This window comes from Lathyrus oleraceus, chromosome 7 (assembly GCF_024323335.1).
Source record: "Lathyrus oleraceus cultivar Zhongwan6 chromosome 7, CAAS_Psat_ZW6_1.0, whole genome shotgun sequence".
Classification (NCBI taxonomy): domain Eukaryota; kingdom Viridiplantae; phylum Streptophyta; class Magnoliopsida; order Fabales; family Fabaceae; genus Lathyrus; species Lathyrus oleraceus.
In genome coordinates this window covers 545,735,113-545,749,042 of record NC_066585.1, presented here as the reverse complement: position 1 = coordinate 545,749,042, position 13,930 = coordinate 545,735,113, and the positions used below count along the sequence as shown (strand labels likewise).

The window sequence follows — 13,930 nt, the reverse complement described above, 5'->3', positions numbered from 1 at the left end:
AATGTTTTAAAATGAAAAGACCATATACATGTCAATGACACATCAACTTTTAAATTAATTGAATGAAAGAGGAATTGAGAAGAATCTTAATATATTACGGGGAATCCAAACTTTTTTTTTTAAAAGATCCAAATAATATTGGGAAAAGAGGTATTAACTTTTTTTTTTTTAATTAATCGCAAAACTAATTACTTTATAATAAATAGAAAAAATAAAATATAAAAAACATTAAAAAATAGAGTAGTCAAAAGTGAAATAGGAGATGATTGTGTTTTTTGGACAAAGAGAGATTTTAGATTGAGAAATTTACAATTTTTATTTCTTTCCTGTTTTTTCTTCCTTTGTTTAAAAACAGAGTCTCGCTCACGTCTATGCTTCATTCTCACTGCTCTTTTCTCGGATCTATCTCTCACCCTTTCATTTTTTCTTCTTCCTCTTCACATTCCCTTCAAAAGTTAGTATTTTTCATTCTCTCTCTGTTTTTTTCTTGCTACCCTTTTTATTATGTAATGATCTTACCTTCCTTGATCCAACCCGTGATCTGATTTAACTGTTTCATTGCTTAAAGTTTTAATCTTTGTGAGTTATATACTCTAATTCTGCTCATTGTTGGATTATTTACTGTTTAAAGTTGATTTTTTTTTGTGTGCTTTGTGTGATCTGATTTGAAATGGGATTGATTGAATTTTGATTTGTAGGTGAAAAATGGCACAAATTCATCTTCATGGCACTCTTCATGCTACCATCTATGAGGTTGATAAGCTTAAGGCCGATGGCGGCGGTGCAAATTTTTTGAGCATGGTATTGTTTTTTTTTGTTTTTTTTGTCTATTTGGATCTGGTGGTTTAATTGTTGATTTTGAGTTTTGACTATTTTTTTTTATTTGATTTTGAATTTGAAGTGAATGTGTTTTTCATTTGTTTTGCAAATGATTGAATTAAAAAGAATCTTTTGGTGGTGATGATGAATTGATGATTGATTTGATGTCTCAAAAGTGAAGTGGACCCTGCTTGCTTTGGAGGATCTGTGATCTGTTTGGATACCGTAGATATATAAAAAGTTCCGTTGAATTATTTTTCTGTGATTCTGTGATGATACTTTCATTTCTAATCTGATCTTAAATTTTGTATATACATCATTTTTTTCTTATACTGCCAATCGAAGTTTTAAATAATGATTGCGGTCACGTAATGACTTTCTCAGTTTGAGTTTGTATAAGTGTTGTGTTACTCTGAATGCGGTGTGGTAACGAATATTTTATGTGATTTGTATAACCGTGTAGTAACTACATTCTGTGGCCCTAACAGTGTTTTGTGGTCGTAACGGCTTTTTCGTGTGTGATCTATTCTTAGCACGGGAACAGTGAGGTAGCTTTCGATACTGTTTTCTCGCAGCCGTTTTTGCGGTAACGGACTGTTTTCTAAAACCTTGCCGCCAATCATTTGCAAACCTGTGTGTGAAGAATATTATATGGAACTGACAATGTTAATCTATAGCAGTGTTGTTAATTATCGGCCATGGCAGATAGTGGTGGACCGCCATGGCCAATATATGAAGGATGGTGGCTCGAAATTTGGACTTTGGGCTTTCCGCCATGGTCCTCCATCTGCAATTGATAACACTGATCTATATTATTGATTGTTGTCCTGAGTCATGATTTCTTGAACCAAATCTTAATTAACAGGTTGTAATATAACGGTTTGCTTGGCTTGATTCATTGCATTCTGTTGAAATCTATGTAGCACCGACACCTTTGAAAAAAGGTGTGTCCATGTTAGTGTTGGACGTTGTCCGACACCGACACTTATAATTACGTTAAATTTATTACCGGTGTCAACATGTCTTTGTTGTGTCCAATGTTCATGTGTGTGTGTCCGTGTTTCACATGTTGAAATTACCTTTTGTTCAATCTACTGATCTTATACGAATGATCATTAACTTTATTTTGTGCATCCTTTAAACTCAGAAACTGTGTTTTGGTAAAAAAATGAAGCTTGCTTGAGCCTTTGTTATTATTGTATATAAGCTGCTAATGTTAAATACTTGTGCATATTCACATACATACATTGCACCTACCGAAAAGAGAATATTCGGTTACACTCTTATTTTCTGTATTCATTATTAATGACTGCGTTTTATATCATATGCTTCTACAGATCAGGCAAAACATTGAGGAGACTGTTGGTATTGGAAAGGGAGTTACTAAACTCTATGCTACAATTGATTTGGAGAAGGCGAGAGTGGGAAGGACTAGAATCATCGAAAACGAACATACTAATCCTAAATGGTATGAGTCTTTTCACATTTACTGTGCTCATTTGGCTTCCAATATCATATTCACTGTGAAAGATGATAATCCTATTGGAGCGACCTTAATTGGAAGAGCGTATGTGCCCGTCGAGGAGGTACTGGATGGCGAGGAAATAGATAGGTGGGTGGAAATTTTGGATGAGGAAAAAAATCCAATACCCGAGGGTTCGAAGATTCATGTGAAGCTGCAATATTTTGATGTCACGAAAGACCGTAGCTGGGCTCGAGGCATTCATAGTACTAAATTTCCTGGAGTTCCTTATACTTTCTTCTCGCAGAGGCAAGGATGTAAGGTATCTCTTTACCAAGATGCTCATGTGCCGGATAATTTCGTCCCTAAAATTTCACTCTCGGGCGGTAAAAATTATGAACCTCATAGATGTTGGGAGGACATTTTTGATGCAATCACTAATGCTAAACACTTTATATACATTACTGGTTGGTCTGTTTATACTGAAATTTCGTTGGTGAGGGATTCTAGGAGACCAAAGGCTGGGGGAGACGTAACACTTGGTGAGCTTCTCAAGAAAAAATCGAGTGAAGGTGTTAGGGTTTTGATGCTTGTTTGGGATGATAGAACATCGGTTAATTTGTTGAAAAAGGATGGATTGATGGCTACTCATGATGAAGAAACCGCACAGTTTTTCGAAGGCACTGATGTCAATTGTGTCTTATGCCCCCGCAATCCTGATGATGGTGGTAGCATTGTTCAGGATTTACAGATTTCCACCATGTTTACTCATCATCAGAAGATTGTGGTGGTAGACAGTGAATTACCTGGTAGTGGGTCGGATAAGCGAAGAGTTGTTAGTTTTGTTGGGGGTCTTGACCTTTGTGATGGAAGATATGATACTGCATTCCACTCGCTTTTCAGAACCCTTGACACGGCACACCATGATGATTTTCATCAACCTAACTTTCCCGGTGCTGCAATCACAAAAGGCGGTCCTAGGGAACCGTGGCATGACATTCACTCTCGGCTTGAAGGACCGATCGCTTGGGATGTTTTGTTTAACTTTGAGCAGCGATGGAGGAAGCAAGGTGGGAAGGATTTGCTTGTCTCTCTAAGAGAGCTTGAAGATTCTATTATCCCTCCATCCCCGGTAACGTTTCCCGATGATCAAGAGACATGGAATGTTCAGTTGTTTAGATCTATTGATGGTGGAGCAGCTTTCGGGTTCCCAGAGACTCCTGAAGATGCTGCAAGAGCCGGGCTTGTTAGTGGAAAGGATAATATCATCGATCGTAGTATTCAAGATGCCTATATTAATGCTATTCGACGCGCAAAGAACTTTATCTATATCGAAAATCAGTATTTCCTTGGAAGCTCTTTTGCTTGGAGTGCCGAGGATATTAAGCCTGAAGATATTGGTGCTTTGCATGTAATCCCAAAGGAACTTTCACTTAAGATTATGAGTAAGATTGAAGCCGAGGAAAAGTTCACAGTGTACGTTGTCGTCCCAATGTGGCCAGAAGGTGTTCCGGAAAGTGCGTCAGTTCAAGCAATATTGGATTGGCAGAGGAGAACAATGGAGATGATGTACAGGGATATCGTTCAGGCGCTTAGGGCCAAGGGGATCGAGGAAGATCCTCGGAAATATTTGACGTTCTTCTGCCTTGGTAATCGGGAAGTGAAGAAACAAGGAGAATACGAGCCTTCTGAACAACCAGAACCCGATTCAGATTATGAGAGAGCCCAACAGGCCCGCCGTTTCATGATCTATGTTCATACCAAGATGATGATCGGTAAGTTTGAAAATTAATCTCATAAATTGATTATTTTTTTTATCATTACTTTCATTATTATGAATACTTTCTTTTTCTTTTGTAGTCGATGACGAATACATAATCGTTGGATCGGCCAACATCAACGAAAGATCAATGGACGGTGCGAGGGACTCTGAGATAGCAATGGGAGCTTATCAGCCCCACCATTTGGCTGCAAGAAAGCCGGCACGTGGTCAGGTCCACGGTTTCCGCATGTCATTATGGTACGAGCACCTTGGCATGCTGCATGAGTCATTCCTCCATCCAGAAAGTGAAGAATGTGTCAATAAGGTGAACCAGATTGCTGACAAATATTGGGATCTTTATTCCAACGATTCGCTCGAGCACGACCTTCCTGGCCACTTGCTTCGCTATCCGATTGGAGTTTCAAGTGAAGGAGATATCACAGAGCTGCCAGGATGCGAGTTCTTCCCCGACACCAAGGCTCGGATTCTCGGAGCCAAAGCTGATTACCTCCCTCCTATCCTCACTACTTAGTTTGAGTTTTACAATTTTGTTCACAAGACTGTGACTGCTTACTTACATTACATCCTAATATTTGTTTTTGTTACTATTTGTGTCTTTTTTTTTATACAATGTTGAGAATATAATAATCTTAATGTAATATGTGAACATGTTATGTTTTGTGGAGATGATTTTTGCTTTTAATTCAAATACTGAATTCTGTGATATGATGTTAACTCCTATGACCTTAGCTGATTTCTAATCAATGTTTCTCTTCTCTTCTGCGACAGCGTAGAATGGAATGGTAATATTATTGTTTAGATTTGTAAATAATGAATGAAATGAAATGGAACATGATGGAATCTATTCCATTCGATTCCATTCAAATCTTTATTTCTTGTTCTATTCAATTTAGAGTGTTTCCGATAGAATGAGATATTTTTAATAAAATAATTAAAAAATAGAGTAAGATTTATATTTTATTTTGATTCACTCCATTCAATTTCATCATGTCTCCGCGCCGTTATGGTTTATCGATCCAAAGTTAAACTTAAGAGCTTTTAAGATAAATACAGATTGGAAATATGGCTCACATATGATTTAAAAACAAGTTTACAAATTAGAGTAGTTAAAAGAACTTACATGTTTTTTTTTAATTAATTATAATTATCATATTTTTTTCGAAGTTAAATAAAATCATAGTTAACATATAATATAATACTTTTAAAAGTTTAAACACATGAAACTTTGCACTCTAGTCTATATTTATGTTAAGTCTACATTCATCTCTTTGTATAGACATTTATTTTATTTGTGCCCATTTTAACATTTGACAATCTTCTTCTTTTTTAATAAAATATTTTATTATATACATAGATTAAGATTTTTGTTGTCAATATGATATACATTGACATATATTTAGGCAATATATATTATAGAAAATGGTATTTTTTCTGGTTTAAAAAAAATATTGATTTTTAACGGTATTTTTAATTGTTAGTGCATGAGATATTTTTAGTGAGAAGAGAAAGAGAGATAGAAAGAGAGAAAATAAGAAATAAGAATTGATATTATTCAATTATAATATACAAATTGATTTACAAAATATGTCTATTTATATACAACTAATTTGTACACTAAGTAACAAACCGTAAATCCTAATTAATTTTGGATTTGGTCCACACAACTTGAGTTATATTATATCTCAACATACCTCCCTATAATCCAAGTTGTCGAACATGCGTTAATCATAGTCGATCTGAATTATTCTTAATTTCTTTTTCAAATTCAGGAATTTGTCGATCTTCAACCATTTAGTGAAAATGTCGGTCAAATTGTGTTTCACTTGAACAATGTCTTACTTCAAGTTCACCTTGATTTACCTTCCTCCTTAAGAAATGAATCTAGTTTCAATGTGCTTACTCCCTCCATGCAAAATTGGATTCTTCGCAAGATTTATGGTTGACTTGTTGTCGATCTGCAACACTATAGGTTTCTTCACTTCGACCTTCATTTATTCAGGAACATATCTGATCTAAATTGCTTGACATGCAACATAAGATCCTGCTATATATTTAACCTCAGACGATGACAATGCCATCACATGTTGCTTTCTCGAGCACCATGAGATTGAGGCACCAAAAACTTGAAAGAAATAACTAGTTGTGCTTCTTCGATCTTCCTTATCTCCACACCAATCAGCATCTGCATAGCAGGTAACCATAACTTCTTTTCTTTCAGAATCTCGTTGAAATAAAATCCCATAGTTTATCGATCCTTTTAAGTATCTCTGGGTTCTTCTTACAACCTTCATGTGTGACACCCTTGGTTCACTCATGTATCTGCTCATTAATCTGATTGAAAAACCTATATCAGGTCGACTATTGCACACATATCTCAGAGATCCTACAATTTGTTTGAACAAAGTTGCATCAACTCTGTCTTCCTCTCCATTCTTCTCTAAGTTCAAATTTGGTTTGACAGGCGAAGATGCAGGAGTCGAAACATCCATCATGAATCTCTTGCGTATCTCTTTTACATACTTTCTTTGATGTATCATCATATCTTGCTTCGACATTTGAAATTCCATGCCTAAGAAATAAAACAAGTTTCTTAAATTCGACATTTCAAATTCCCTTATCATTAGCTATTTAAACTTCAACAAGTTCTTCAAGCTATTTCCAATTACCAGCAAGTCATCGACATATAAGAAGATGATTGTTATATCTTGTGCCACAACATGTGCATATACATCATACTCAGACCTGCATTTGACGAATCTCAATTCGACTAAGTATGAGTCAATGTTCTTGTTCCACGCCGTAAGTGTCTGCTTGAGACCATAGAGCACTTTGTGCAACTTGTATATTTTCATTGCTTCCTCCTGAATCACAAATCTAAGAGGTTGTGTGACATATACCTCTTCATCCAAAGGTCCATTCAAAAATGCTGATTTCACATCTAAGTGAAATGTCGACCAATCTTGCTTCCATGCCAAGACGACTACTAGTCAGATAATCTTCAATCTTGCTACTAATGCGTATACTTCAGAGTAGTCGACTCCTATTCTCTGAAGAAAACTTCGAACTACCAATCTAATATTATGTCTTATTGTCAATAAACATAATTAGTGACATATTTAAATTTTCTTAATCATCTAACAGTGTGTTAAAATAACACTTTTTTTAAAATTGAAATATACACCATGCTACAACTTGCAAAGTTTAAATCAGTTGTTTAAATTTTAATCAATAGTGTTTTGTCACATGTTATGATTTTGTTGTTGCTGTTGTAGAATAGTCATGTTGGATTTCTGCTATCAAGCTATGATGCTCAAGTTAGCAATGATTTCACGAAGAACTAATTTATTTTCACTACCAAGATAATTTTTTTTTTGTCATTTGATAGGTATTTGTTATCACTAAAGTATAACACAACTAATTAGATTCAGATAAGAAAATATGCATAAATGTTGTATTCAATGTGTATTTGAGTACAAATGTATGAAAAATATATATAAATATTACTTTTAATATATATTGAATATAATTGTGTCTTGTTAAATAATTTAAACCCGTCTAAATATATAAATATTTATCTTATTTTAAAAAGAATTTAACACTATTTTTTATTTGGAATTGGGTTCAAATTTAACTTATCTAGTTTAAAAAGATTTATTATCATATCTATGAAGTATTATATTGTTTTTTTCCTTTAAACAAATTAAATACTATGTTAAATTGTAAAGAAAAATACATATATGCACAACTGTAATTCACACATAAAAATGATATATTTATGTCAAGAAAGCATTGGAATAGTGATATTTAGATCTCAATTTAATATTAAATATTATATTAAAAGGTTAAGTTGTTATACTTTATTTTATTTATTGAAATGTTGTTGAAGTTGTTATACTTTAAAAACGAGGATATCACATGAGGGGAATATTCAAATCTAGAATATAATTAGTATTATCTTTCTGTCTAAAAACAACAGCATCGTGCTCAAAATTAGAATCCATATGCGAATAATTATATGAGAGTATGGGACACTAGTATGGGACACTATTGAATATAAATTCCACCACCTATGTGTGACGTATTAGAATATTAGCATAAAGTTTCATAATAATCATCTAACGTGGGTTTGATCAAATTTGTTGGGCTCATACTACTTTGTAAGCTAGTAGTATAAACTTTGAAAAGTTATCGATCACCCTAACATTTACATTTGTTTGTTGAAGAGAATTCGGTAAAATATCTTAAATCTTTCTACTATACCAAGTAGAATTTCCATATATGCTCACTGTTTTTCAAGATATATCTTTTTGACGCATTTCTTATACATTCAAATAAAATCATTCTAAGAGACATCTTATATGTTGGATAATTTTTATTTTAGAGTTGTATCTTCGAAACATTTTAAGAAAAATCTTAGTTATTTAATAGTTCAGTAAAAAAATTGGAGATGCGTCTCCGAAACTATGGATGACATTTTGAAATTTACATCACTTTTGCATGTCAGATATTTCCGGAGATGCATCTCCATAAATATCTGATAAAAGAACCAACTGCATGATCACACAACCAGTGTTGATATAGTTGGTTTTCAATCAAACCCTTCACCCTAAAAATCCTTCATTCTCAATCCATTTTTTCACTCCAAATCTCCATCCTTTTGGTTCATGACATCACAGGGAGCAAAAGAAGATAGAATTGCAGGTAAAGATTTTTCATTTCCCTCTGCATTGCTCACATCAATCTTCTATTTTTACTAGAAAAAAGTTACGTTGTGTCTGAAACTTGTCTGGAGATGTATTTTCGGAATTTGTCTGTGTTCATTTTTGAAGTCATTCTGCAGCAGTAGTAGCGCTTATGTTCTGTTATGGTTTTAATTATTTTCATTATATATGGTGCGCCCCGATGTTTTCTCAAAACAAGTTGTTTCTCCAAATGTCCAAGGTGTGGTTGTTTCTTCGAATGTTCAAGGTGTTATTGTGAAGGTGGTAGATGTTGGCAACAACTTTAAAAACAAGCAAGAGTTTGAATCTCGTGATCAAATGCTTCAATGGATTCATATGGAGGCCTCTAAACTTGGATTTGGTGTGGTTACCGGAAGGTTCGATAATGTTCAGATAGAAGATGTATCTTTGTGACAATGATTTGCGAAAGAAGCAGGAAATATAGAACTCCTCTCTCGAATTTAAAAGAGACGACACCGGCACAAGAAAATGTGATTGTCCGTTTAAGGTTCGTGGTTACATGTTGGCAAACAAAAATTGGATATTTAATGTGATATGTGGTTTGCATAACCATGGTTTGTGTTTAAAATTAGTCAGTCATCCTAGTGTCTGTCGGATCAAGCCGGAAGAGAATGAATGTGTTGCCGATATGATCTTGAATCTTGTTCAACCGAAAAATATACTTGTGACATTGAAACAAAAACGACCCAAAAATATATCAAATATCAAGCCAGTGTATAATATTCGGTACATCACTAACAAGGTGTTTAGAGGGATATAACTGAGATGCAAAAACCCTTGAAACTGTCGGATGATAACAGTTACGTGTCTAGGTATCGAACGTACGATGATGAAGTTACTGTTAGAGATATTTTTTGGAATCATCTTGATTCCATAAAGTTGTTGAACACGTTTCTTACGATGCTCATACTTGATCCAACCTATAAGACCAACAAGTATAAACTTCCATTATTGGAGATGGTTGGTGTAACCTCAACTAAGAAGACATATTCTGTTGGTTTTGCATTTCTTGAGTGTGAAAAAGAGAACAATTTTACTAGGATATTAAAGGTGTGTCGGACACTGTTGAAGGTACAAAGTGAGATGCCTGAAGCGATTGTTACTGACTGCGATACCGCATTAATAAATTCGGTTGTAAAGGTCTTTCCTTCTTCTTATGCGTTACTTTATAGGTATCACATAACAAAGAATGTGAGAAGTCAGGTTAAACCCGCGGTAGGGACGAAACATATAGAGTCTGGAGATGGAAAAATGGTGAAGGCAGGTGTGGTTGTGGTAAAAATAATAGATGCATAGAATCGTATAATAAATTATTCCACAAAGGAACTATATGTCGGTTCCGTTATTCATTTCAGGAAAGTGTGTGAAAAGTATCCAGATTTGTTGAAATATGTTTAGAGCATAATTCTTGACCAGGTGAAGGAGAAGATAATTTATGCGTGGACTGATAATGTTAGACACCTTGGAAATACAACAACTAACAGAGTTGAGTCTGTCCATGCTACTTTGAAAAATTGGTTGGGAAATAGTAAGGGGGATTTGTGTAGAGACTAGGACTCCATGAACCACATAATTCAAAACCAACATAATGAGATACAAACAACATTCAGTCGGAGCATCACAATTTTGGAACACAGATTTAAAGACAACACTCTATATTCTCAGTTGGTTGGTAACATTTCTCAGGCTAGTTTGAACTATATTTTTCGTGAGGATAAACAAATTGATAATGTAGGCTCCGATAGTGCAAAGTGTGGATGCACAATTGTGAAAACATATGGTCTCCCATGTGCTTGTGTTATTTCTAAAAAGGTGAAACTTGGTGACCCAATAAGAATGGACGAGGTTTGCATTCATTGGAAGAGACTTAGGTTTGATGATGATGGATGCATGTATGGCGGTAAATTGAATATCCCTATTTTGAATGAATGGGAAGTAATACAAGAGATATTTTTGAAAGCCGGTGACAACATAAAACTCCACATCAAAGAACAATTGAGGAAGATTTCCTATCCGGAAACCACCGACATGCAACCGCCCTCTCAACCCGTAAAAACAAAAGGTGCTCCAAAGAAAATGAAGTCTACATCAAATGACAATTCGATTACACAGTCTCCTTCATATTTTTGAACATGTTGATAAAGTTTTTCCAGACTCACCGACTCCAAAATGTCAAAAAAATGTTGTCAAAGGCACTCACATTAGCAAACCACCTCTAACGCCACTTCCACCAAAGATTTCATTCGTCGACGAGATGTCGGTTTTTATACACAAATATATCGAGTGGGTCGTCAATGTTGTGGAGGACGGTAATTACAGTTATCAATCCGTTTTCTGCTCTACTCGGTAAAGGAGAAGATAATCTTACACTTGTCCTACATCGATTTATACAATAGTTGAAGATGCATAAAGAATCATACACACGGTTGTGTATAAAGAAAGAAAAATTCGATCACATTTGTGAGTCTCTTGTTCCTTACTCTAGCGGTCCGGAATCGGAGGCAAAATGGATGTGCTTCTCTGAAATAGTTCACCTAATAGCATGTGTGTATGATATAGCGTGTGTTGACCTGACACGCTACGGTTTTTTGGAAACTTTTTTCCCACTGCACATCGCCCCATCCCAAAATCCAAATGATTGTATCATGTGTATTGGGTGTCTTTCAAAATCAAGTCATCTTATTCAAGCTTACTTGAAACCTGGATTCCCTATACCAGTTACATAACCGGAGCGGACGACTGATTCAACCACAAAAGCGGAGACTTGGCCGAATCGTTTTATGGGAATGATGCAAGAATTTGAGAGATTGAACAACATTGAAAAAGAATTAAATGCACAAAATTCTAAGAGGATACCACCTATAGATTTAGTTGGCGGAATATGTTTCAATTTATTTAAATTTCTTGTTTAACCGGACAAATAATTGTATGTAATTATGTCTCAATATAAATGAAGTGTCATATATTCACCTTTTATTCATATTTTGTCTTTATGCATTTTTTACCTTCCCCATGACAACATTTATGTTTTTGTCAATGAAAAAATAGGTTTTGTTTTAGTGTTATGTTTTGAAACTGATTCAGGACAAGTTCCGGAGATGCATCTCTTGAACAAGATAATAGGGTGCGGTTCCGCAGATATATCTCCAAAATCAATATTCCTGTCAATGCATGGTCCAATATTGATCTTTATCTTTTATAAATTTAGGTGTTCTTATGTTATATTTCACAAAGTGAAAATGTCTCAAATGTCACAAATAAACATTCATTTGTATGTCGCAAATGTCTCCCTCTTCAGTTCTACACCCGGAAGAACGCTTAAGCTCACCGATTTCACCTCCCTTGAAGATATCAAAGACGAAATTCACTATCTCATATCTTATTGTGAAGCTCGAGTACCGTTCACCGTCGATTGACAACGGATGGAAGATTGAGTTCAACAAATTTGAGCTCAAGATGCAAGCAGATGTTATGCCTATGTGAAATGCGTATTTTCGTTTCGAAACAAAAGTTCCGCTCGAGTTGGAGGCGACGCTACAAAGATCAGTGAGAGATATTCTAAAGATGCGCAAGTGTCCATCGAGATATTGAAATGTAATATTGTAGTTTATGTTGAAATAATTATTGTAATGTTTATTTTATATTATGAATGTCAATTTCATTTTGTAAAATTACTTTTATGTTGATTCTGATATTAGTGTGTCTCCGAAGATGTAACTACATAATCATTCCAGAGATGAATCTCCAAAATAAAGTAAACAAAAAAAGGTGTAATTCAGAATAATCTTTATTGAGTTGAGTTGTAGTGCGTCTGAAGATTCATCTTTAAAATTAAAAGGTATTATATAAAAATTTACATGATACATTAAAAACATTCTGAGTGCCATAAGAAATTAACACTAATAAAAATGTGTTTTCAATATTAAAAGAAATTACATTTTAAGGGCAGATTGAACCATAAATTTTATTTTGGTAACAAATAGTTTATTCCATCTCTAATTATTTGTTTATTTGTTTATTTGATACTTCAAGTTATAAAATGCTAACTCGATTATTACTTTTTACATAAATAATAAATTCAAAATGTATTAAAAGAAGAAAAATAAAAAACACCCTCTTAAAAAACAATATAAAACAGTAGTTATGTATTGCAATAAATAATAAATTATTAGAATTAATTTAATAATTAATTATATAAAATATATTTTATCAAATTGAAAAAAAAAATTATACTCGAATAAGCATGTGTCTTTCATGTAAAACAAACGTTAAATTTAAACTACCACAAGTTCAAAGTTGATTCTCTGGATATTTAAATAGATCTACTATATAATAGAATTCTCAAAACAGGTTATTAAATGAATAGATTTTGACGGATCTCAAGTTTTCTAAGGTGGAATTAAAAGTGTCTTAATATAGTATAGCTTAAAATAAACTATACAAGTCCAGCCTAAATAAGTTGGTCTTAAATGAGTAATTTATTTATTATTTTATCTAAAATAATTAAATAAAACTTTTATAATTATTATAAAATATATGATTTAATTGAAATACACGGACAATATAAAGTGATTTTACACCGTCAATTAATCCTAGACGTTGGATATTAAATAAATTTGATTTTTATTTTAAAAACATATAAAATAATATAAAAGAGTGTTGGTGATGAATCGACGGTGTAATAGATTTTTAAATATATTATTTTAAATATAATAGATTTTTAAATGGTATATTATTTTAAAAAATAATCAAACATATTTTCAAAAATATACAAATTTAAAATTATTCAAAATAATATACTAATGTACAGTAATATATACAAAATAATTATAATATAAAATAAAAGGGATTAATTATTATTTCCCGTAAATATAAAAAGTTTTACATTATTTTATATTAATTTTTTAAAATAAAAATTAAACTTATTCAATATCCAATGTGGATATAAAATCTGTTTACACTGTCATGTCAATGCATTTTAATTTTCTTTTCATATATATATATATATATATATATATATATATATATATATATATATATATATATATATATATATATATATATATATATAATATTAAAGAATATTGAAAAATGTAAAACTCATCTATATTATAAAACTCAAAC

The 13,930-nt window shown here is 33.1% G+C and overlaps 3 protein-coding genes across 3 annotated transcripts; 2 read left to right on the top strand and 1 right to left on the bottom strand.

Annotated features, from left to right (window-relative positions):
• The first annotated feature begins 286 nt into the window (after positions 1-286).
• LOC127108018 (phospholipase D alpha 1) lies at positions 287-4,769 on the top strand. Its single transcript, XM_051045382.1, has 4 exons — positions 287-454; positions 699-801; positions 2,157-4,056; positions 4,142-4,769. The coding sequence occupies exons 2-4, from the start codon at positions 706-708 to the stop codon at positions 4,573-4,575; spliced, it is 2,430 nt and encodes an 809-aa protein (XP_050901339.1). The 5' UTR covers positions 287-454; positions 699-705; the 3' UTR covers positions 4,576-4,769.
• Positions 4,770-6,076: 1,307 nt separating this feature from the next.
• On the bottom strand, positions 6,077-6,553 carry LOC127104926 (secreted RxLR effector protein 161-like). Its single transcript, XM_051042065.1, has one exon. It carries the CDS (start codon positions 6,551-6,553, stop codon positions 6,077-6,079), a length of 477 nt encoding a protein of 158 aa, XP_050898022.1.
• Positions 6,554-9,571: 3,018 nt separating this feature from the next.
• On the top strand, positions 9,572-10,936 carry LOC127104925 (uncharacterized). The gene is made up of 2 exons (XM_051042064.1): positions 9,572-10,081; positions 10,493-10,936. The coding sequence occupies exons 1-2, from the start codon at positions 9,572-9,574 to the stop codon at positions 10,934-10,936; spliced, it is 954 nt and encodes a 317-aa protein (XP_050898021.1).
• Positions 10,937-13,930: the final 2,994 nt, after the last annotated feature.

Excerpts from the sequence above, each read along its gene's own strand:
- LOC127108018 (XM_051045382.1), top strand. The coding sequence starts at position 706 with ATGGCACAAATTCATCTTCATGGCACTCTTCATGCTACCATCTATGAG. Across the intron at positions 802-2,156 it reads GTGCAAATTTTTTGAGCATG|ATCAGGCAAAACATTGAGGA; the intron begins GTATTGTTTTTT and ends ATGCTTCTACAG. Across the intron at positions 4,057-4,141 it reads TCATACCAAGATGATGATCG|TCGATGACGAATACATAATC; the intron begins GTAAGTTTGAAA and ends TTTCTTTTGTAG.
- LOC127104926 (XM_051042065.1), bottom strand. The coding sequence starts at position 6,553 with ATGGATGTTTCGACTCCTGCATCTTCGCCTGTCAAACCAAATTTGAAC.
- LOC127104925 (XM_051042064.1), top strand. The coding sequence starts at position 9,572 with ATGCAAAAACCCTTGAAACTGTCGGATGATAACAGTTACGTGTCTAGG. Across the intron at positions 10,082-10,492 it reads TGAAGGCAGGTGTGGTTGTG|GCTAGTTTGAACTATATTTT; the intron begins GTAAAAATAATA and ends AACATTTCTCAG.